The sequence below is a fragment of the Dermochelys coriacea genome, chromosome 23 (assembly GCF_009764565.3).
Source record: "Dermochelys coriacea isolate rDerCor1 chromosome 23, rDerCor1.pri.v4, whole genome shotgun sequence".
Taxonomy (NCBI): domain Eukaryota; kingdom Metazoa; phylum Chordata; order Testudines; family Dermochelyidae; genus Dermochelys; species Dermochelys coriacea.
The window spans coordinates 6,813,267-6,838,621 of NC_050090.1; the positions used below are offsets into that span (position 1 = coordinate 6,813,267).

The 25,355-nt window shown below is 43.9% G+C and overlaps 1 protein-coding gene across 4 annotated transcripts in view; it reads right to left on the minus strand.

The window, feature by feature from the left end:
* The window catches only part of PPP1R37 (protein phosphatase 1 regulatory subunit 37), a 187,542-nt gene that overhangs the window by 91,743 nt on the left and 70,444 nt on the right, over nt 1-25,355 (minus strand). For all 4 annotated transcript variants that reach the window (XM_043501696.1, XM_038381594.2, XM_038381595.2 and 1 more), the window contains exons 3-5: nt 21,399-21,444; nt 14,237-14,337; nt 541-660 (exon numbers count right to left, since the gene is read on the minus strand). In XM_043501696.1, the coding sequence (XP_043357631.1) occupies nt 541-660; nt 14,237-14,337; nt 21,399-21,444 (267 nt within the window). The remainder of the gene's footprint in view (nt 1-540; nt 661-14,236; nt 14,338-21,398; nt 21,445-25,355) is intronic.

Here is a 25,355-nt window from a genome sequence, read left to right on the forward strand (position 1 = left end):
CAAACCTCAGACACACTGAAATACTTCAATGTATTGTGCTTGGTTGGCAATGAGCACACAGGCACTAAAGAAACTCAGCTGGTGCACAGCAGCTTTCCTGTTAAACTCAGGTTTAAGGAAGCACGTCATTCTGGCATTCCGATCACTGCACTGGCTACTCACTGAATTGCCTTAACACTGGTCACGCTGATGGAGATTCAATGACTTGGTTACGGTAACACAGGAACTTTGGAAAAGCTGGAAATAGAATCCAGATCTCCCAATCACAGTCCACAGCCATAAGCACAAGATAGTCCTTCCTCCTTCCCAGCACCCCAGCAAGCTACTAGTTGAAATTTCCCATTGTAGTTTAAAAAGCTACCTGTAATTTCTTGTATGCTCATACCTCCCTCCCCACCATGCAAAAAATGGTTAGATTAACAGAGTTCCAATGGCATTAAAATCTAACCCTACACTAACTTGAAATCATGTTAGTATTAATGGATGTTTACAAGCACTAAATTAAACAGATGATAAAAATGTTCAAGAACTAACACAAACCTTTCTCATCATATGTGCAGCTGCCTGCCAGCCTCGGGTGCCGATGTGTTTGTTAAATGAGATGTTGAGGTGCGTTGCTGACTCATAATACTCAATCATGTCAAATAATGCTGAGGCACCCTAGAAAACAAAGGGAGGAAAAGACAAATGGTAAGTTGACACAAAATTGTGGAGGCATTTAGCAGCATTCTCTGGGAAATAGTCACAGACATCAGCTTCTCATTTCTATTAAGCGACCTGCACATAAATAACCCATGAAGCTAGCAGCTTGCTAATACATAGAAGGAGACCTGGAGAGAGAAAAAATGGTTACTAACCTTTTGTAACTGTTGTTCTTTGAAATGTGTTGCTCGTGTCCATTCCACTTGCACTTCTGGGGTGTAATGACTAAATTCAAGGAGTTATTGCCACAGGAATCTAGGAGTGAGTTCTTGGCTCCAGTCGAGGAGGGCAGAGCAATTGCAAAAAAGCGTACCTGCAAGCAGCATTAGATGTGGCGGACTCTGCTGTATGTATGCTGTATGCCTCGGCTGTGGTCATGAGGAGGAGCTCATGGCTGTAGGCCTCAGGCCTCCCATATGAAGTGCAGCGGACTATTCAGGACTTTCCTTTTGAGGGCATGTCTCTTTTCAGAGCAAATGGACTCTAAACTACGCATTGTGAAGGATTTGAGAGTCACTCTAAAGTTCCTCAAACTACACATGCCGACATCGCCAAGAAAGCACTTTAAGCCCCAGCCATTGCCCCATTTCTACCAGCCTCAGTCGAGACAGGATTACAGTAGGAGGCAGGGTCTAAGTAGGCCTTTTGAGGGTATACCCAAGGATAGCATACCAGGACAGTGTCTGGATCCACTCTCACCAATTTTTATGAACCGGCTATCCCACTACTATTGGGCGTAGTCCCACATCAAATCAGACTGGTGGGTGCTATGCACAATAGAACTGGGATACACCCTGCAGTTCAGTTCTTCCCCTCCTTCCTATCCTCCTCTGGAGCTAAGGGGCAGGGGGTTTTACTCCTGGTATTTCCTAATCCCAAAGGCCAATGGCAATCTCAGACCCCTCCTGGACCTGTGAAACCTCAACATATTCATGAAGAGGCTGAAGTTCCGCATGGTCTCCTTGGTCACCATTATCACATCTCTAGATTCAGGGGACCAGTATGCCACTCTCAATTTGAAGGACATTTATTTCCACATTTCAATCTTCCGAGGCCACAGAAAATTCATCCGTTTCACGGTGAACCAAGTGCACTACCAGTTCACTGTACTTCCGTTTGGCCTGTCAGCAGCCCCTCAGGCTTTCATAAAGTGTGTGGCAGTTGTCGCAGTCTTCTTGAGGAAGCAAAGGGCTCAGGTTTACCCTTACCTTGTTGACTGGCTGGTCAAAGGTTGGTCCAAGCCCAGGTGGAGGAAAATATAAATGTCATCCTTCAAAGAGTTAGGCCTGTTGATAAACACGCAGAAAATCACCAGTTCAAAGAATGGAATTTATAAGGGCGGTCCTCAACTTGGTCCAGGCCAGACCTTGCTTCCAGAGATCCAGTTCCGGGCTCGAGGCATTATCATAGAAAGCCTCAGACACCATCCAACCACCACGACAAGAACCTGCCTAAAACTCCTGGAGCACATGGCCTCATGCACTTACGTGGTGCAGCATGCAAGATTATGACTCAGACTTCTCCAGCTATCATCAGGGTACCGGCTGGGCCAGGATCGTTTGGACATGTTGTCACACTTCCCCATTCATAGATACTAAGGTCAGAAGGGACCATTCTGATCATCTAGTCCGACCTCCTGCACAGCGCAGGCCACAGAATCTCACCCACCCACTCCTATGAAAAACCTCACCCATGTCTGAGCTATTGAAGTCCTTAAATCATGGTTTAAAGACTTCAAGGAGCAGAGAAGCCTCCCTCAAGTCAATCATGCCCCATGTTACAGAGGAAGGCGAAAAACCTCCAGGGCCTCTCCCATCTGCCCTGGAGGAAAATTCCTTCCCGACTCAAATATGGCGATCAGCTAAACCCTGAGCATATGGGCAAGATTCACCAGCCAGATGCTAGAGAAAATTCTTTCCTGGGTAACTCAGATCCCATCCATCTAATATCCCATCTCAGGGGATTAGTCCTATTTACCCTGAATATTTAAAGATCAATTACTTACCAAAATCCCATTATCCCATCATACCATCTCCTCCATAAACTTATCAAGTAGAATCTTAAAACCAGATAGATCTTTTGCCCCCACTGCTTCCCTTGGAAGACTATTCCAAAACTTCACTCCTCTGATGGTTAGAAACCTTCGTCTGATTCAGTAGTTACCACCCTCCTTTGATGGTTGGACCCAAGGGCAGTATGTGCAGGTGTCCCATTCAAGACCACATCTGGCGATATTTCTAGTCATTGACGCATCTGGACGGAGTTGGGGGCTCATCTGGGGGTATTCAGGACCCAGGGCCTCTGGTCTGAAGCAGAGCTCTCACTACACATCAACGTGAGGGAACTCAGAGCAGTGCGCCTTGCTTGTCAAACGTTCCAGCCCCACCTGGAAGGCAAATGTGTGGGACGTACAGACAACAAGACAGCGATGTTCTATATGAACAGACAGGATGGAGTGCACTTCTTTCACCTATGCCAGGAAGCCCTTTGTCTGTGGGAATTCTGCATAACCCACTCAAGCCACCTCAAAGCCTCCTATTTTCTAGGGGCACAGAATGAGTTAGCGGATTGCCTAAGCAGGTTTTTCTCCAATCACGAGCGGTCCATTCAATCAGAAATCAGGAAGGACATTTTCCAGAGGTGGGGAGCTCCCCAGATTTTCAATGAGAGACAACAGGAAGTGTCTGCACTTCTTCCTGAATCACAGCCCCGGCTCGCTCACCGATACGTTTCTTCTCCCCTGGAAGGACCATCTCTTACGAGTTCCTTCCCATTCCGCTCATACACAAGGTCCTGCTCAAGGTCAGAAAGAAAGGCATGAGCCTGATCCTGATAGCCCCAGTCTGGCCATGTCAATACTGGTTCACCACGCTTCTGGACCTCTTGGTGGAATCACCAACCCGATCTCCCAGGATCACGTCCATTTATGACATCTGTACCTCGAGTCCCTTCATCTCACGGCCTGGAAGTTCCACGGCTGAACCCCTTGGAGCTAGCATGCTCCAGGGCAATTCAAAAGGTCCTTGCAGAGAGCAGGAAACCATTCACTACAGCTACATACCTGGCGAAGTGTAAAAGGTTCTCAGTCTGGTCAGCGCAGAAAGGCGTTTCACCCACACGGTCATCAGTGCCATTAATTCTGGACTACTTACTACACCTGAAGCAGCAAATGCTATCTGTGTCATCGATTAGAGTCCACCAGGCTGCAATTTTGGCATTTCACCCAGGGGTAAATGGCCAGTCCGTATTTGCAAACTTGATCTGTACTCATTTCCTCAAATGCCTGGATAGACTGTATCCCCAAATACAACAACCAATCCCACTCTGGGAATCTCAACCTGATATTGTTGAGGCTCATGGGTTCCCCATTCAAGCCCTTGTCAACGTGTTCTTTGAAAGGTGACATTTCTGGTGGCCATTACTTCAGATAGAAGGGTCTCTGAGATTAGGGCTCTGACTTCAGAACCTCCTCACACTGTATTCTTCAAGGACAAGGTCCAGCTGCGCTCTCACCCAGCCTTCCTCCCGAAGGTGGTTTCGCAATTCCATAGAAAACCAGAAGGAATGTGTCCTGGTTACGATCTGAAACCACATGCCAATAGCCAGGAGCAAAGGCTTCACTCATAGATGTCAGATGTGCGCTTGCCTTCTACATAGAAAGGACTATGCTGTTTAGGAAGACTACTCACCTTTTTGTGGCGGTTGCAGATAGGATGAAAGGTCTCCCAGTCGCAGTCAAGAGGATTTAATTGTGAATCATCTCTTGTATCTGCACGTGCTACAACCTGGCAAAAGTCCTTGCTCTGGCCCTGATGGCACACTCCAAAAGGGAGCAAGCGTCCTCAGCTGCTTTTTGGCACAGGTTCCCATCCAGAATATCTGTACGGCAGCAACCTGGTCTTCGGTCCACACCTTTGTGACTCACTATGCCATCACACAGCAGGCCAGAGACAATGCTGGATTTGGCAGAATAATGCTACAGTCTGCTGCTTGCCATTGAACTCCAAACCCTCCTCCAACATCTGCTTGGGAGTCACCTACATTGGAATGGACATGAGCAAGCACTCGAAGAAGAAAAACAGTTACTAACCTTCAGTAACTGTTGTTCTTTGAGATGTGTTGTCATATACATTCAAAATCCACCCTCCTACTCTTCTGTCGGAGTTAAGGAACTAAGCGCGTGGTGGGTCGGCAGGACTATGTTTTCCAGGGTTATAAAGGTGCAACTCCAGGGGGCACCAGAGCCAACTTGATGGATACTACTGAGGGAAAAGCTTTCCAGTGGTGGTTCACGCAGCACGTGCACACCAACATTGGAATGGACATGAGCAAGCACTCAAAGAAGAGCCCCACTGTGATGGGATCCCCAGGGTGCAGCCTGGGACAGTGGCACCAATGTTCCCCCTTAACTCTAAAGGCTGGGCTGTCTCACACAATGCTTTGCTAGTGACAAGCAACAAACCCCTCCAGGTGCTGTGATCACTCAGCACAGCCACACGTGGAACCACACACCCAGCTAGATTGCATGAATGCTCCCAGAGCATTGAAAAAGGCACCTGCCAAATCCCCCCAGCTCCCAGCCTTGTACCTCAGGAATATACAGTCTTGCACTGCTCAAGACAAGCAGTGTAAGTTTATTAATTGGTTCCCCACTTCATCAATGGAAAATGGATCTATACCAGCCTTTGCAAACCTGAGCAGATTTACCAAACACTTCAGGCAACCTAACTGGTAAAGTTTATTGACTACAAAAGATAAATTGTAAGTGACAGGCAAAAAGTCAGAGTTAGTTACCAAAATAAAATAAAATGTAAGCACGCAGCTTAAACTCTCAACCCTATTAGCCTGGACAACATCTAGATTAAGCAATTTTTCTCACCCCACTGGATATTGCAGTTCATAATACACAGATTTCACCCTTTAAACCTGGGCCAGTCTCCTCTGTTGGAGTCTTCAGTCTTCTGAGAGTCCTTGTTGCTTGCAGCATAGGTGTGGAGAGGAGAAAAGGCCAAGCATGGGGCTACTGTGTTCTGTTTTATACCCTTAGTCCCATGAGCTTGGAGAACATAAATCCAGGCATGGCTGGTGGGCAATTCCACTTGTATGATCTTGTACAGAGTCATGGCATTGTAGCGCCCTTGCTGGACAATGGCTGATGTCTATTCAGCACCCACTTGGGCACTGGTTACCTCCCTTATCATTGTATCTGGAGAGCTACTATCTGGGCACTTCCCAAACCCACAGCATATTTTAGTGACAATCATACAACACAATTCTCAAAACTTCCATTTAAATACGTACATCATTAATGCATATGAACAGTGGATCGTAACCTTTCCTATGATACCTAACATGGAATGCTTTATATGCATTATCACAATTCTATGTAAATGAGGAATATGGGGGCTACAGGGTGCTCCCCCAAGGTATTGATTGTCACACCCACAATATCTTTAACAATTTCATCCAGCAGTTAAGTCACCAGCAGTTCTTTCCAGAAAAGCAATGAGCAGTACCCCAGAATTCCTCAATATACTGGGAACCTGCCAAGCCAGCAACCCTTCCAAAAATCTAGAATATTTCAGCAGACCTGGTGGCTGTACAACCTATCATATCTACCTTCCCATTCAACTCTTCTAATCTGACATACACCAGTAGGGAGCACGGGAGCTGCCCAGACTCTGGGCACAGAGCTCGCCGACGGGAGTATGGGGGGGGACAGATGGGCTCCCAGTGGCAAGGAGTGGGGAGCCAAGAATGGGGGGGAAGCTGGGCTCCTGGTGGCAGGGAACAGAGAGCCAGGGGGAGGAGGGGGAGCCCTGCTTAAGTTGGTGGAAGTGCTCCCGCATGAGGATGTGCACCACCTACAAAAGGAGGGCAGTGTGTACATGAAGCACCACAATAATTACTGTTGTGGTTGTAAGTCAACTTAACATAGGTCGACTTAAGTTTCTAGTGTAAACATGCCCTGAGAAGAAAAACCTTTCGCCAGCAAGTTGGCTTCCTGGGGTATAATGTGCTAGGTAGTCCCCTTTCCCTAGTCATGAACCATGTGCCCTTTTATAGGGTACACTCCATAAAGGACTCAAATCCCCAGATTATACGCTGGTATCTAGCCCTCCAGCTCTATAGCTTCTGGGTGTAGTACCAAGCAGAGAAAGAGCATACAATGTGGATTTTTTTCTTCCCCAGGGACATGCTCAAGCAAGAAATCCTTCTGATTTTGGAAGGGAGGTATGTGATTGAACACACCTCCATCCAACTGGTGGCAAGGCTAAGAAGTATTTCTGCACTCAGGTAGTGCCAATCAGGCACACCTGCAGAATATGAACCACTGGGACAACTGGAGTTTAAAAGAGCCTGGCCACAGAAAAACGAAATTCTCCCAGAAGCAGGGAGGTTACCAGGGACAGCTAGTGAGCTCTGGTAGCAAGGACAGCTCAGCCTAGGGCAGTTTCTAACTGTGACATAGTCTAATTAAAATATAACAATGCAAATCATTATGGATACCACTGTTAAATAAATGCAACGGATCTTATACAAAATGTATCACATGGCCAAAAAGGGTTAAGCATCCTGCAGGCTAACTGACCCAGATTCAACCTGTAAAGACTTGTCAGAAATGGTGGCACCTTAGAAACTAACAAATTTATTTGAGCATAAGTTTTCATGAGCTACAGTTCACTTCAGAAGTGAGCTGTAGCTCACGAAAGCTTATGCTCAAATAAATTTGTTAGTCTCTAAGGTGCCACAAGTACTCCTTTTGTTTTTGCGGATACAGACTAACACAGCTGCTACTCTGAAACTTTTTTCAGAGTAGCAGCCGTGTTAGTCTGTATCCGCAAAAACAAAAGGAGTACTTGTGGCACCTTAGAGGCTAACAAATTTATTTGAGCATAAGCTTTCGTGAGCTACAGCTCACTTCATCGGATGCATTTGGTGGAAAATACAGAGGGGAGATTGATATACACACACACACACACACACACACACACACACACACACACACGAAACAATGACAGTTCTTGTCTGTCACTATAGCTGTTGATTCAGAGATCAAAAGTGAATATTAACATTTAGGTGAATTTTGAGTCCAATAATGTCATTGTCTATGCGTCTCTTTAAAGTTTGTGATAAGATAATTTATCCATTAAGCAGTTTATGTTAATCCATGTAGTTAATGACCATTGAGATTTAGGAAACAGAAGGTTACATCAAAAGCCTATTGTTCACCCAGGACTGCATAGTCAAGTGGCTGCTATAAAAGACCCTTGGGTCCTGAACCTGTCATCTTAGATCTGCTTGAGGGGAAGCCTAAACCACAAGGACTGAGATCCCAGTTCTGACTGGACCATCCTGAATATAAACACTGGACTATAGCCTATGAACTATTTCTGAAAGAACTCTTTGCAACTACAAAGCTCAGCATCTCTGCCATGAATCTGAAACTCAAGAATTGAACTCATGTCTGTATGTAAACTGATCTTTTAACAAATTCTCTCGCTTTTCTTTTTTAATAAATTTTAGTTTAGTTAATAAGAATTGGCCGTAAGCATGTATTTGGGTAAGATCTGGAATATTCATTAACCTGGGAGGTAATGTTTCCGATCCTTTGGGATTGGTAGAACTTTCTTATATGAAGATTTTCAGTAATCCTCATCATATTTGACTTGGGTGTCTAAGTGGAGGCCTGAGGCTGGGTTACTTTAAGGGAACTGGGTTGTTGGTTTCAGGCTAAGCAGTGAGATATTATAGATGCTGTTTTGTGCTAGCTTTGTAAATCTAAGTACAGTAACTCCTCACTTAACTTCATCCCTGTTAACGTTGTTTCATTGCTGATCTATTAGAGAACATGCTCGTTTAAAGTTGCGCAATGCTTCCTTATAACGTTATTTGGCAGCCGCCTGCTTTGTCCACCACTTGCAGGAAGAGAAGCCCATTGGAGAGAGCTGGTGGGGGGCTTGGAACCAGGGTAGGTCGGCAGCCCCCGTAAGTTCCCTGTGCAGCAGCCGGCCAGCAGGCTATTAATTGCCGGGCAGCTCAGGTGTCTCTCCCCCCACTGCGGTGTGCTGCTCCTGCTCTCTGCCTTGGAGCCGCTCCTGAGAGCCTCCTGCTTGCTGTGCAGGGGATGGGGGGGGGGGGGAGGAAGGAAGAGGAGTGCTGATGTTGGGATGTTCCCCACTCCCTGCTCCTGTACCCCATCTCCACAGAGCAGGGAGGGACATAACAGGAGACTGGGCTCAGAATGGAGGGAGCTTGCTGGCAGCAGCTGCTGTCTCAACTTACTGATCTACTTAAGAAGGCAGTGTACCTAGAGTGGGATCAGCGTACTTAAGGGGCAAGGAGTGTGGCGCTCTCTCTCTCTCTCTCTCTCTCACACTCACACTTTGGAAAGTGGAGGGAGAGGTGCAAAGCGTGGGCTCATCATCACATTCAGTTTCCGCAGGGAATGTTTGCAGCCACTGCCATGAGTCTATTGTATCTCTTCCCTCCATTCATGCTACCTTGTACAGTGGAGGCTACATTAACAACCTATTAACCCTTGAGGGCTCAGCTGAGTGCTAGATCATTTAGCAGCAAAGCATTCCCTGAAAAATATCCCACCCTCTGATTCCAAGACCTCAATCAAGCTTCACAATCATCATTGCTCTGTACAGTAGTAAATTGTTTAAAACTTATAGTGTGTATATATGTTTAATGTCTTGTCTGGCGAAAAAAATTTCCCTGGAACCTAAACCCCCCAATATTTACATTCATTCTTATGGGGAAATTGGATTCGCTTAAAGTAGCATTTTTCAGGAACATAACTACAACTTTAAGCGAGGAGTTACTGTATTGGAATATCCATCAGCTTTGGGGAGCGTCTACCCTATTCTTTGCAGTTCACCCCAATTGAGTAACCTCAATTGCCTCCCCTGGGACTCCAGTCACTTTAACCTTTTCCTTCAACCTCCCCTGTTTGGGGGAGATTGACACAAGCAGCTCAATATGAGCAAAGGCTCTGGAGGGCTGCTTCCAGATAGAGACCTGCAGTCAGTCCTGAGAGGCGCTGCCAGAAGCTAGAGGCAAGGGGACTGTACACTGGACTCTGAAAAGACCCTGGGAGTGAGCTGAACTCCTGCCAGGAACAGTAAGGTTGCCCAAACTGAGGGTCAGCCAACTACTGGTCCCATCCAGTTCATGCCCAGAATTGGGGCAGGATTATTCCCTACAGGACTTCTTCTCTTTATCCAGTCTAGTTTTACATGTCACATGCAACAAGGCTTCTACCAGTTCTAACTGTCAGAAAATAGTTTCCTGATATTTAGCCAAATATTTTTTATATTATATATTAAAAAAACAAATAAATAATCACTGCTGGAAAGGACCAGTGGGATTTCTAGAAAACTCAATGCAGTAGCAGATGCAGCAACAGCTACTTAATAAGCTAATAAATATTGTTCATGATCCTCCTTTAGTCTTATTATGACATCTGCTTGAAACATAGCCAACCAAATGGAATAGAGAACTCCTGCAGAAATGTGACTTGATCAAAGTTTACAAGTACTTACAAAGGTAACAAAAATTTGATAATGGGATCTTAAATATAGAAGACCAAGTTATAACAAGATCCAATGCCTGGAAATTAAAGCAAGACAAATTCAGGCTGGAAATCAGACAAGTTTTTAATTATGAGGACAATAAACCACTGACCAGTTTACCAAGGATTGTGGTGGATTCTCCGTCACTGGAAATTTTTAAGTAAAAACTGGATACATTTTCTAAGATCTGCTTCAGTTCAAACAAGAATTCATTCAGGGAAGTTCTGTGACCTGTGTTATACAAGTCATCAGTGGTCCCTCTGGCCTTACAATCTATGAAAATTCCACAGAATTTTAAGAAAAGTCTGACTCCTCCTCTTGGAGAGTACCTTTTAAAAAAAAAAAAATTTAAGTGCCGCAAGTGTGAAAAGTACTATAAAAGAGTCTTCAGAGTAGCAGCCGTGTTAGTCTGTATTCGCAAAAAGAAAAGGAGGACTTGTGGCACCTTAGAGACAAATTTATTTGAGCATAAGCTTTCGTGAGCTACAGCTCATTTCACAGACTTAAATCTGAATCTCAAAATACCAGCCCTTCCCTTAACTATGCAAATGTTGCTGAGGATGGGCAACAGTGCTCTCTTTTCTGCAGCTGTTCTGACTGCAACATAACTGGCAGGAGCGAAAACCTGATTTACAAGACAAGCCATATATGCAGCAAAGACATCCAGAATTACCTTTTCACCAAAAGGTACCCACAATAGCTTTGAAGCCATGCAACACTTTTCAATTATTCCCTTAAAAGGATGGAGTTCTTTGGGATAATGAATTGTAGGCCTAGACCTTCACAGTTCTTTACCGTTTAACATCCTACTTTTTATCTCATCTCTCGTCAAATGTGATTAGGAAGTCCTGAGTATTTATTATTATTGCTAAGCATTTCTGAATAGCTCCTAATGTTCAAGGAACTGTACAACATATAGTGCCAGACTCTGCCCTCAAGAGCTTCCAATCCAGCAGAAAGAAAACATACCAAAACAAGTAGGACTGTTGATCAATCACAGTTAACTCATGCAATCAACTGTGATTTAAAAAATTAATCGTGATTAATCGCACTATTAAATAATAGGATACCAATTGAAATTTATTAAATATTTTTGGATGTTTTTCTACATTTTCAAATATATTGATTTATATTACAACAACACAGAATGTAAAGTGTACAGTACTCATTTTATATTAGTTTTTATTACAAATATTTTCACTGTAAAATTGATAAAAGAAATAGTATTTTTCAATTCACTCATCCAAGTACTGTAGTGCAATCTCTATTGTGAAAGTGTAACTTACAAATGTAGATTTTTTTTTTGTTACATAACTGCACTCAAAAAACAAAACAATGTAAAACTTTAGAGCCAAAAGTCCACTCAGTCTTACTTCTTGTTCAGCCAATCGCTAAGAAAACAAGTTTGTTTGCATTTATAGGAGATATTGTAAATAAGAAGCAGGCTGCAGTATCACCTGAAAGTGAGAACAGGCATTTGCATGGCACTTTTGTAGCCGGCATTGCAAGGTATTTACGTGCCAGATACGCTAAACATTCGTATGCCCCTTCAAGCTTTAGCCACCATTCTGGAGGACATACTTCTATGCGGATGATGTTAGTCAAAAAAATAGTGCGTTAATTAAATTTGTGACTGAACTCTTTGGGGAGAATTGTATGTGTCCTGTTCTGTTTTACCCACATTCTGCCATATATTTAATGTTATAGCAGTCTCAGATGATGACTCAGGACATGTTTGATTTACAAACACTGGCACTGAAAATTTGACAAAACGCAAAGAAGGTACCAATGTGAGATTTCAAAAAAATAGCTACAGCACTCGACCCAAGGTTTAAGAATCTGAAGTGCCTTCCAAAAATCTGAGAGGGACGAGTTGTGGAGCGTGCTTTCAGAAGTCTTAAAAAAGCCAACACTCCAATGTGGAAACTACAGAACCCGAACCATCAAAAAAGAATCAACCTTCTGCTGGTGGCATCTGACTCAGATGATGAAAATGAACATGCATCGGTCAGCTCTGCTTTGAATCGTTATCTAGCAGAACCCATCATTAGCATGGACACATCCTCTGGAATGGTGGCTGAAGCATGAAGGGACATATGAATCTTTAGTGCATCTGGCACGTAACTATCTTGCAACGCCGATTACAACAGTGCCATGCGAACATCTCCTCTCACTTTCAGGTGACGTGGCAAACAAAAAGCGAGCAGCATTATCTCCTGCAAATGTAATCAAACTGGTTTGTCTGAGAGATTGGCTAAAGTAGGACCGAGTGAACTTGTAGGCTCTAAAGTTTTACATTGTTTTATTTTTTAAATGCAGGGGTTTTTTTGTATGCAATTCTACATTTGTAAGTTCAACTTTCGAAATAGTATATTTCAAGTACTGTAGTACTTGAAGTATTGAAGTACTCTTTATTGTGATTTACCTAATGCTTTTGTTTTTTACAGTGCAAATTTCTAATCAAAACTAAATATAAAGTGAGTACTGTACACTTTGTATTCTGTGTTGTAACTGAAATTAATATATATATGAAAATGTAGAAAACATCCAAAAATATTTAAATAAATGGTATATTATTTTTAATCACTTGCAATTAACTTATTTTTTTAATCGCTTGCTATTAATGGCTTGCAATTAATCACAATTTTTTTTAAATCGCCTGACAGCCCTAAAAACAAGTCATGGGATCAGAAGTCAGGGTCAGGTGGGCATGCAGGGATTACCTATCAGTGTGGGATTAGGAGGAAATAAAAGCAGAGATACAGACAAAGGTAAAGGGAAAAAGGAGCTTGAATTTGATGGGGGTAAGATGAAGCCAGTGATCTGTCTAGACTAGCAGCAGAACAGGACTTCATTTTATCCAAAACACCACCACTAGAGGGGGGGAAATGGGCAGCAGGGAGCTGAGGTCAGAGGGAAGAGTGCAGCGATCAGGAAGAAACGACCAAGGCATTGACAATAGTTTAGCAATGGGGGGAGGGGAGAATTTGGGAGACTGTACACTAATGGTAAAAGAAAAAAGAAGAGAAGGATTGAGAGGTAGAGAAGAAAGATAAACAGTTCTACCTCTGGAGGTAAAGAGTTCGAAAGGGAGGATATTTCATCTGCCTCTCACCTGATGTGAGGCAGGACATTTGGGAACCAGCTACATAGAGGAAGAAGAAAAGGTCACTACAGAGAGAGCACTCAGAGACAGGAGGGGACCCAGAAGCAGATGGATAACAAGCAGGCATCTGGCGCTTACCATTTTCATTCTTTATTATTTAACAGAGTTAAGGAAATGGGGTAATGGTGAAATAAGTTACTTAAAATAAAACACTTTTAGATACCAAGCCGTTACTGTAGCACACTGGGTTCACTGCACCAAAACTATTTAAAATATCAGTTCCTTCTTCACTTACTTGTTGGGACCTGTTTTCAGGCCTTTGGGGTTACTTTAGAGCCGATGGCATTGCTACAACAGACCTACACAACATAAAGAATACACTGTGCAGGTTAGTGTAACACAGGAAGTTCAGAATATAAAGCCTGAACCCAGGTCCAGCAGGGAAAAAACATTCCAGTTAACATTACATAAAACATTAGAAAGGTTAATCCTCAGATGGATTTTTAAACAAGTTTATTTAAGAGACTTCCAGGTCCATTTGAATTATGGCAATTTGGAACCTGGATATCGAGGGTTACTCTATTTATTACTTTCTGAAATAGCAAAAATGCAAACGAAGAGATAAAATAAAGTGTACTTATGAATGGAGAGGGTAATAGCAATGGCAAGTATAGGTCAGATTTGGAGCACATCCCTTTAACTGCTCACTAACCTTAGTGCATGAAGAGAAAGCTCAGAACAGAACACAAAACCGTACCAGGAAGAGAGAATTACAGGATTTTTGTTAATCTTGAAACAAAAACAAAAAAAAGTCATGGTAAACTACATAACATTAAATGAAACTTACATCTTCGTCCAGATTTGTTTGCTCCAAATCAACCATTTTGAACTGGACCCTTTTGAAAATCTCTTCCAGTGCCTCACAGGCCTTATAGTCAAGTTTTTCTCCTGGGGGAAAGAACAGAGTGAATTCAGAAGGCCCAGTGTTAAGTGTTTTGTTTGTACATAAATATGCACAGTATTAAGAGAAATACATTTCTGTGAGTTCTAGAACCCTAGGCTTTGGGACAGAAAATGAGGCAATGCAAGGAGAGATGGATCTTGTTTTTCCTTCAGTTGAGGTAAGCTACTTCCTGCTCTTGCAGACAACATTTATCATCTGCAAAGTTAAACATTTAAATCTCCCCACACAAAAAAATTATCTTGGACTGGTTTCCAAGCAGATGGACTAGATAACCCATTAGGATTTTTTCCACTGCTAATCTTTATGATACTATGAATTCAGAATCAGCATCTGCTTCTTCCACAAGCTCCAGACCTAACTCAGCAGGGCGTGTAAAACTAAGACTGCCCAAGAAGCTAGGGGACTCAACCTAGCCCTCCAATGCCCTGGACTTTAATAAATATTTTCCACGTTTGAATTCCTCATCTGAACAGATATGCAGAGATAAACTGAAACAGATAATGAACCAGCCCCTAAAATACATACATGATTAACGTGCCTCCAGTCTTGGCCTTTTCATTTCACTATTTTGTAATCATATTGTCCAAATGTTCCTTACACATATTCTACTTTCAGAGGTTTCACTTGTAGTATTCAGAATTATTTAGATATATTTGTACCAAGCATTAGAGATTCCTGCGACAACCGGAATGGCTGAAAGCCAACGAACATCTTAGGTCATCTCAAATATCTTTAGTTAGTTTAAACAAATGTTATTAAAAAAGCAGGAATAATTTTCTGATGCAAGAGCTTGATTTTTAACTCTAATACTGACTGGTAAGAAGAAGTGGCAGCAAAGAAGACTGTGTATGCTGGACAGGTCAACTGGCAATTTCAAGCTCCAAACTGTATAAATATAGGGAAGATGTAAACAGCAAGAAAGAGCAGTGCTTCTGGAGGCCTATCACTATAATGTAATAAAATTAAGAATGGAAAATGTAGATTGTATATTAGTAAGGCTACAATTGTGTCACAGATCACTGAAGTCATGGAATCCATGACTTCCAGAGACCTCCGTGACACTGGGGGGCTCTGTAGATGACCAGCCTCCATGGGCAGCGAGAGGACCCTCCCACAGCTGCCCAGCCACTGCCGGGGAACCCTCTCCCTTCCGCCCCCACAGCTGACCAGCCAGTGGACAACAGGGTCCCCACAGCTCCCAACCACTGCAGGCAGGGGGTAGGATACTGGACCCTCCTCCCTCCCCATTTTGTCAGGGCTATTTTTAGTAAGAGTCAGGGACAGGTCATGGGTAATAAACAAAAATTCAAAGCCCATGACCTATCCCTGACTTTTACTAAAAAATATCCCTGATAAAATCATAGCCTTATATATTAATGACACCCATGGAGATATATTCAGAGAGCCCTGCACAAATACAAAATTTGTATCTGTTTCTGATCTGCAAACATGGTCTGCGATATAAAGTAGATATCAGCAGATTTGCACAGCCCTATGTATTAAGCCAAAGAATAGTATATCGAGTGACAGAAGCCACATTAGGATATTCTAAAAAGATTGATTCAACATTAGAAAATAATCTCATAGAGCAAGTCTTTCACTGACAGAGAAATGGAATCAAAAAGCTCTTTGCCACCTCTAACGTCTATCATTCTTTAGATTCACAGGTAATTTTAATCAGTAGGTAGGGAACTAGAACTTGACATTTTATTTTAGTTTAACTGAATCAACTACACAAATGCATCATGCAGTACCTCTCATAGTTGTATGCAACCTTCTTCTAGTCATATTTTTAATTTTGTATCTAAACTCCAGCACACAGTTTTGAAAAACTAAAACTGTTGACATTGTAATTCATGTAATCTGAATAAGTATAAAAGGTATCAGAAAATCCATTACATTTAAAAAATATGGCCAAGATTTTAAAAACTAGGAGCCTAAAGCCAGGCTCCAAAATCCATATTTAAGCTCAGCAATAAATGGCCTGATTTTCAAAATTGCTGAGCACTCAGCTTTCTGCTCTAATTAATTTTAGGTTGTAGTGTTTCTAGTGGGGTCCCATGGGGGTCTTGGCTCTATGATATTTAACATTTTTATCAATGACCTGGAAAAAAACAAAAATTCTGAAAGTTTGCAGATGATACAAAGACTGATGGAGCGGTAAATAATGAAGAGGGCTGGTCACCTACATTCCCTCTAAGGCAGGGGTGGGCAAACTTCTTGGCCCGAGAGCCACATCAGGGTTGTAAAACTGTATGTAGGGCCAGGTAGGGAAGGATGTGCCTCCCCAAACAGCCTGGCCCTCGCCCCCTATCCGACCCCTCCCACTTCCTGCCCTCTGACTGCCCCCCCCGAACCTCCCACCCATCCAACCCCCCCAGTCCTTGTCCCGACCGCCCCCTCCCGAGACCCCCCCAACCCTAACCGCTCCCCCAGGACCCCACCCCCATCCAACCCCCCTGCTCCCCATCTCCTGACTACCCCAACCCCCAACACCACCGTGCCAACAGGCCCCCCGGGACTCCCATGCTTATCCAACGCCCCCCCCGAACCTCCGCCCCCTGTCCCCTAACTGCCCCCTGGGATACCCTGCCCCTTATCCAACCCTTTCGGCCCCGCTGTAATGGCACAAACAGCAACCCTCCATTCCGGCCCCTTACCATGCCACTCAGAGCAGCGTATCTGGCAGCCGCGCCGCTCGGCTGGAGCCAGACGCGCTGCCCTGCAGGAGCACGCAGCTCCACGCCCAGAGCGCTGTCCACATACCCGCATAGCTGCGGGGGGAGGGGGGACAGCAGGGGCGTGGCCGGAGGCTAGCCTCCCCAGCTGGGAGCTCAAGGGCTGGGCAGGATGGTCCCACAGGCCATATGTAGCCAACAGGCAGTAGTTTGCCCACCTCTGTTCTAAGGTGTGCACCTGCATAGTCTTACAGGAAGCTGCCAAGGGCCACGCACTTAATTAGCACAGCTGCACAGGCATGCACACTGCACTCAGGGGCGTGGCCACAGGTGAGCCTGGAAGATGGTAGCAGGGTAAGGTGGGGAATAGGAGGTAGGGGGCAGTGAGGTGAGGGATGATGATGGGGGATGATGATGGGGGAGCTTGGGGTGTGCAGGGTGAGAGGCCTCTCCCTCGTGGCCCAGGTGCTGCTGCAGGGAGAGAGAGCTGGGCTGGGCTGGGTGTCAGACTCCAGTGAGTCTGCCCTGCAGCGCCAGGGCATACTTAGCCCCAAACCCTTCATCCTGGGCCCCATCCCAGAGCCCGCACTCCCAGCCAGAGCCCTCACCCCTCCCACACTCTGAACCCCATGATCCCATCCCAGCCACACATCATCTCCATATTGGTGCACATAAAATTAATTCCGCACATAGATAGGAAAAATTAGAGGGAACATTGCAGGTCACCGATACAGAGCAATCTTTATCGCTTAGTAAAATGGGCACAAACACACCTTTTAATACGGCCAAAAGTAAAGCTATATATCCAGGAACAAAGAATACAGCCCATTCTTACAAGAGAGGGACTCTATCCGCCACAGCTCCCTAAGCTTTTTCAGAGTCACTGCTTCCCCAGATAATCAGCTCCAAGTACAATGCTGTGGCCAAAAAGGCTAACGGGATCCTGGGATAGGAGAATATAGAGTAGGAGTTGAGACGTAATATAATATCTCAATTTGGCACTAGTGTGATCACTGCTAGAATACAGTGTCCACAATTCCAGTAAAATGTTGATAAATTGGAGAGGGTTCAGAGAATAGACATGAGAATGATTAAAGGATTGGACAACCTGCCTTATAGTGATAAACTAAATAAGATTCAGCTCCTTGAGTGTAACAAAGAAAAGGCTAGGGCGTGACTTGATCACAACCTGTAAGTACCTGAAAGGGGAAAAATATTTAATAATGGACTCTTCAATCTTGCAGACAAAGGTAAAATAAGATGCATGGCTGGAAGTTAAAGCTAGACAAATTCAGACTAGAGAAGTTTTTTGTTTTGTTTTTTAACAGTGAAAGTAATTAAACCACTGAAACTATTTACTAAGCATTGTGATGGATTCTCCATTACTGGCAATTTTCAAAACAAGATTGGATTTTTTCTAAAAGACACACTTTAGGAATTATTTTGGGGAAATTCTATGGCCTGTGTCACAGGAGGCCAGACTTCCAGGTCATTAATAAAAATAACGAGGAGTCTGGTGGCACCTTAAAGATTAACAGATTTATTTGGGCATAAGTTTTTGAGAGTAAAAAACCCACTACTTCAGATGCTTGGAGTGAAAATTACAGATGCAGGCATAAATAATAATTTTATTAAGATAATGTTGAAGTAAAAAGAAAACGGTACAGAGGTTAGGCATGGAAGTTTCTGGTTATCAGGAAATAAGGTACAGATTATCAAGGGGTGTGAAGTTCAGTTTAGGAGCGGGTGATGTAAGGAATACATAATCTGCAAACTCCCCGATTGGGGGTAAAAGTTTAACAGGTCAAAGTACAGACATTGAGATATGGGGGTATGTTGTCCATATAATGGCTATGTTCAGGTGTGGAGTATAATGAGCGGATACGATGATGAGGATAGATCTACACACATTTGGTGGGATTTAATGTTCAGTGAGTTTATGGTTCCAGTTCATATGGTCCAATGAAAAAAAAAAAAAAAAAAGTCTCTCAGTCCCTTTCCCATGGTTGATGCACAATGTTGTACCGGCTCACACCTCCTGGTACTGTCGGTGGCCAGTGATGTGTTCAATGTAGATGTCCCTGGACCATCAGATTGTGTCTGAGACCATGAGGCGCCGCATAAGCCGTGCGTATCGTCAACCGATTAATACATGAAGAGAAGGGAGTTACCTTACAAGTGGAGAACCAATGTTGACAGGGCCAATTCAACCAGGTTGGATGTGATCCACTCCCAATAACTAATGAGGTGTCAATACCAAGAGGGGAAATTGCTTTTGTAGAGAGCCAGCCACTCCCAGTCCCTATTCAAGCCCAAATTAGTGGTGTTAAATTTGCAAATGAATTGTAGATCTGCAGTTTCTTTTTAAAGTCTGTTTCTGAAGTTTTTTTTTTGTTGAAGGATGGCTACTTTTAAATGTGTTATTGAATATCCAGGAAGAAAAGGAGTACTTGTGGCACCTTAGAGACTAACAAATTTATTAGAGCATAAGCTTTCGTGAGCTACAGCTCACTTCATCGGATGCATACTCTGCCATTATGAATATCCAGGGAGATTGAAGTGTACTCCTTCTGGCTTTTATATATTACCATTTCTGATGTCTGATTTGTGTCCATTTATTCTTTTACGTAGAGACTGTCCGGTTTGGTCAACGTACGTGGCAGAGGGGCATTGCTGGCACATATCACATTAGCAAATGTGCAAGTGAATGAGCCCCTGATGGTGTGGCTCATGTGGTTGGGCCCTCTGATGGTGTCGCTAGAGTCGATATGGGGACAGAGTAGGCAACAGGGTTTGTGTTTATGTGACTAGAACTTATTTGCACTGTAGTGTCCAGGAAGTGGCTCGCTTGGGTGGACTGGTCCCAGGCTGAGCTTGATGGTGGGGTGGAAATTGTTTAAATCCAGGTGGAATTCCTCAAGAGCCTCCTCCCGTGGGTCCATATGATAAGATGTCATCAACGTAGCGCAAGTAGAGGACAGGCACTAGGAGACAAGAGCTGAGGAAGCGTTGTTCTAAGTCAGCAAAAAATTTTGGCATACTGTGGGGCCATGCACCCTGACTGAATTGGCCTTGTCAACACTGGTTCTCCACTTGTAAGGTAACTCCCTTCTCTTCATGTATCAGCATATTTATGCCTGCATCTGTAGTTTTCACTCCATGCATCTGAAAAAGTGGGTTTTTTTTTAACCACAAAAGCTTATGCCCAAATAAATCGGTTAGTCTTTAAAGTGCCACCAGACTCCTCATTGTTTTTGTGGATACAGACTAACACAGCAACCCCTCTGATAATTGACACCATTAATAAAAATGTTAACTGGGGAAGGGGGTTTCAGGGAGTCCCTGAAATAGAGGGGGATGGGAGGATGGAACATAGGGAGCTTGTGAGGGGAATGAAGGAATGTAAGAAGCTGGGGGGGAGGGGGGTGCAATTAGTTTGGCCTACGGAAGTGACAAAGAGTGTAACCGTTGAGTAATACTACACATTCCAGAAAGCCCCTTAAGCAGGAGCCTGGGCTCATTCATACAACTGTCCTCGATGGAAGCTGTTAAACATGTTTAGCCAGGTTTTTTCTTAAGCAATGCCTCAGCCGCCCCTATTTTTCCATCTATCTCCCTCTTCTCCATAACTTTGGAGTCTTTGTATCAAGATCAGAGAACATTCCAGGGCTTGGTCTACACTTAAAAATTAGATCGAACTAGCTACTTCACTCATGGTTGTGAAAAGTATTGCGCCCTGAGTGCCATAATTAGTTCAGTGTAGATGCAGCAAGGTTGATGGAAGAATTCTTCTGTCGATCTAGCTATCACCTTTCAGACAGGTGGATTAATTACATCGATGGAAAACCCCCTTCCATCAGGGTAGGAAGCATCTACACTATGGCACTGCAGCACCGTAGCTGTAATGCTGTAGCATAGACATGGCCTGAAAGATACGCTCTAGTTCAACCACAACATATTAACCTCAATAGAGGAATCCGTGGAAGAAGTGCCATGTCCTGTATTATGCAGGTGGTCAGACTATAGAACTGCAAGGGTTCCTACTGACCATATGAGAAAACGTAATGAATCAGCTTTTCATAAGAGGGTGCTAAAAATCAATTAAGCCCTATCTATATCCATGGCCTGACAACTACCGCAGCAGCAATTTTTCCAGCATTGCTGGAACATGGGTACATTTCTCAGGCAGAATCCCCTACAAAATTAACTTTTCCTGTTTCCTCAGTATTAGCATTATTTGTACTGCATTAGCACAGCAAATGCCCCATTCAGGATCAGGACACCCTTGAGATAGGAATACAACTGTTTCTGCTTGAAGAATTTCCTTTAAAAAGCTATGTCATTAGGGTTATGAGAAAGAGGCTTACCTTTTAGATCCAAGCAATCTATCCTGGGAGACAGATCTTTAAATTCCTGTAAGAGAAATAGTAGCACATTATTATACTCAGGAGACGACAAATCCCTCCTCTAGGATAATACAGAAGTGGAAGGTATGGTAACACTCCCCCACAAATACGAGGGAAGGGCATTACTCCCAGCGCCCTTCCGTGAGTTCATTAGAAACCTGTACATACCCACAGCATTTCTTAGGGCTTGTCTATATGAGGGGATTTCATCTGCAGCTTTTTTCTGCACGTCAGGTAACGCACATTATGCAAGCTGTAGTAATATCAAGCACGCAGGACAGTGTGCCCTCAGTCAAGGCACATCATGTGTACACACAGCACCAGTTTGCTGCAAACTGAGGGCATAGCATTCTCAATGCAGATCTTATGCTCCTTTGCTTTGTTGCTGAGTGGTATGCATTCAGGGATTTTTCTTGCTGTGCATTGTGGGATACATAGCAAGATTGCTAGTTTAAGTTTTTTAAAAATCCCATGATTCATCCATAACCATCCCACACTTCCTTTATGGGCAAACTAACGCCATTTTCAAATTGCTGTAAGCCAGCATGGACCCAACGGAGCTCTGTATCACTATGCTGACAATCTCAAATACGCAAAGGCTACTTGGACTGTATTTCATCAATCAAAGTCAGATGAACTTGCCCTGGAGCTGCAGTGGCAGTGTACCAACATGCGGTGCACCATACCTGGGGGCAAGCAGGCCACAATTGCCACCTGGAAGCTGACAACCCCAGAAAAGCCACTGGTCCATTCCAACCAATTCAGAGCAGAGAGAAGTACTGTAAGGGGGGCCACTGTCATCCAGGGTGTTCGATGTCCAGGGAGAGGTACGCTAATACCAAGTTATAAGTTTGGTAATGCTCAGGAAGTTCCTGAGTGCCAGCAATGCCCCTCTGCCATGTACATTGGCCAACTGGACAGTCTCTACGTAAAAGAATGAATGGACACAAATCCAGACGTCAAGAATTATAACATTCAAAAAACCATTTGGAGAACACTTCAATCTCTCTGGTCACATCGATCTCAGACCTAAGAGTGCTATACTTTCAACAAAAAACTTCAAAACAGACTCCAACGAGAGACTGCTGAATTGGAATTAATTTGCAAACTGGATACAATTAACTTAGGCTTGAATAGAGACTGGGAATGGATGAGTCATTACACAAAGTAAAACTATTTCCCCATGGTATTTCTCCCTTCCACCCCACCCCCCACTGTTCCTCTGATACTCTTGTTAACTGCTGGAATTAGCCTACCTTGCTTGTCACCATTAAAGGTTTTCCTCCTTTCCCCCCCCCTGCTGCTGGTGATGGCTTATCTTAAGTGATCACTCTCCTTACAGTGTGTATGATAAACCCATTGTTTCATGTTCTCTCTCTCTGTGTGTGTGTGTGTGTGTGTGTGTGTGTGTGTGTGTAAATCTCTCCTCTGTTTTTTCCACCAAATGCATCCGATGAAGTGAGCTGTAGCTCACGAAAGCTTATGCTCTAATAAATTTGTTAGTCTCTAAGGTGCCACAAGTACTCCTTTTCTTTTTATGAATACAGACTAACACGGCTGCTACTCTGAAACCTAAGGAAGTTATTGATGGTTTTGCTCATATGGGATTCCCAAGCCGTTCCGGGGCCATTGATGGGACTCGTGCCTATTATTTCTGAAAGTAAGATTGCACTGTTTGTGAATGCTTTGGAAGTAAGACAAAAAACAGCCCAAAGATCATAGCTGCAAGTTGCACTTTGCATAGTATTAGTGAGAATTTGGGAGAAAGACTTGGCGATAGGTGGAAGGCTGACATGCAGAGACTGTAGCCACCTAGGCATTTGTGTAGCCACCTAGGCATTCAATACAGAATACAAACAGCCGGGGCAACAGCATCCAGGATGCCTATCGCTCTTATTTGGGGTCTCAGGCCTGAAATTGTGCAGTGTGAATCCTGCTATTAACCTATGCATGGACTGAGGCGAGGGAGAGATTTTTGTGCAGTTCAGTGTTGTTTATGGGCAGTTGAAGTGCAACAATGTGGCAATCTCTGTTGTACCTTGTGTCTTTGCCTGCATGCGTTTGTAAAAGCTTAAGAATTAATGCAAACAATTATTTTCTGTGTAAAATGAACTGTTGACTGCTTGTGAACGAAATTATAAAGGTTTTCATTGAATAATCTATTATGTAACAAACAGAAATGAACCTTCAACTGAGAAACATTTTAAAAATGCTTTTAATTATGAAACAAATTAATAAATTATGAAGAACTGGTTCACTAAACCAGCAGTGGAAACCAAAACAGTAAAGTACAACAGTTCAGCACAGGGCATAAAGCCAGGAGGCTTAAAGTTACAGGCGAAGGTATGTCTTGGTTATGCTTCTTTTGGTTCATGGGATTTCTGGTGTGGAGTGCCCAGGCTCAAAGTTACCAGGGGCAATAGAGGGCTCAAAAGAGCTGGAGTCTTACGAGCCACTGCTCTCTGTGTCCTGAGCTGGAGTCTGGGAGGGGAGTGACCTCTGGGTGCACTATTGAAAGGGTACAGCCATGAGGAAGAGTTGTTCCCAGTAGCCTGTATTGTCCAAGGGCTGCAAAACACGGCTGAGTGATAGTTGTAGTACTGCCTTGCCTGGTGCCCTAACAGTAACGTGCTGCAACAGGGCATTTTGGCTTTGCATTGCACCCAGGAGTTGCCTCTGCATCTTCTTCCATATTATCTTTGGCCATGGCAAAGCTTTTCCTGGCAACTGCCTCGCTGTCTTTGGCCACTGCAGCGATCTCCCTGGAAAGCTGCTTGTCATATTCCCTCAGTCCTCAGATACTGCCTCCACTTCTTCGTATTCTTCGTTTTTGGGGCAGTGGGAGGACTCTGATGTCCATGAATTTTTCATCACAAATTTTCTGTTTTCTCGCCATTCTGTTGTTGATAAGGGCCCTCTCCTTGAGGGTCTAGCCAGTACAGGTGCCATAGCTGTGGGGGTATTAAAAAAATGACAAATGGTTATTCATATTCTAGAGAGGCTGTGGTGTTTTTAACATTCATTCTTGGCTTTACCTCCTTTAGATTCTTTCCAGTATTGAGGAACCTTGGAGGTGGTAAGTGGTGCGTGCTTTTGGACTTTTGTCCATGCACTATATGCTGTGTGGCTTTGCAGTTGTGCCTTAGAGCATGGGGATGATGGGAATTATGGAGTTCAGGCTGTGCCTTGGAGAGGTTTTTCATGGTGTTTTACATGGAGGAGTTAACAGGGTGAATCTGGGGATCAGCTGGCCAGTAATACTCTTGAGGCTGTCCTGACTCTGGATCACGTTACAATGAGGCGGGTGACTAGGAGGCAGAGAATGGCCTTATAAAAAAAGGCAAAGGGCAGAGCAGCAAGATACGCTGTGAAGTTATTCAACAAGATAGTCCCCCAGTGTGTTGCAGGAGTCATGAGCAAAACTGGTGGGACTGGCCATGTAGCTATTCCTTCATCTATGAGCAAAAATGAAGCAATTTCTCAGCCCTGCTTTATCTCCCCGGCAGACATGTTAAAAGTGCAAAGAAAAACAGACCGGGTTCTGCAATGACTGCCTAAAACATTCACTGTTACCAGTCTGTCAGAATGGCCCTGTAAATGCTTATTACAGGGAGCTGTCCTCTTTGTAGCTTTATGGGCATGCAATGTCCATGTCTACCTCCTGTGCAGTGAGAACGCTAACCAAACTTCCCTCCCTGTAACCACTGTTGCAATAAACTTTTGCATTTTGCACAAAAGAAAGAAAATTTTCCTTATTCGACTCTGGCATGGGAGGCCGAGGCCACACAATGCTGCCAGCAAACTCTCTTGGAGACGGTGAATGGGGTTTGAGGGTGGGGAGAAGGGCACGTTCACTAGGCAGGATGCTAAGAAAAGGAAAAATAAGTCAATAGGTACACAAGCTTGCGCCTTCCGTAG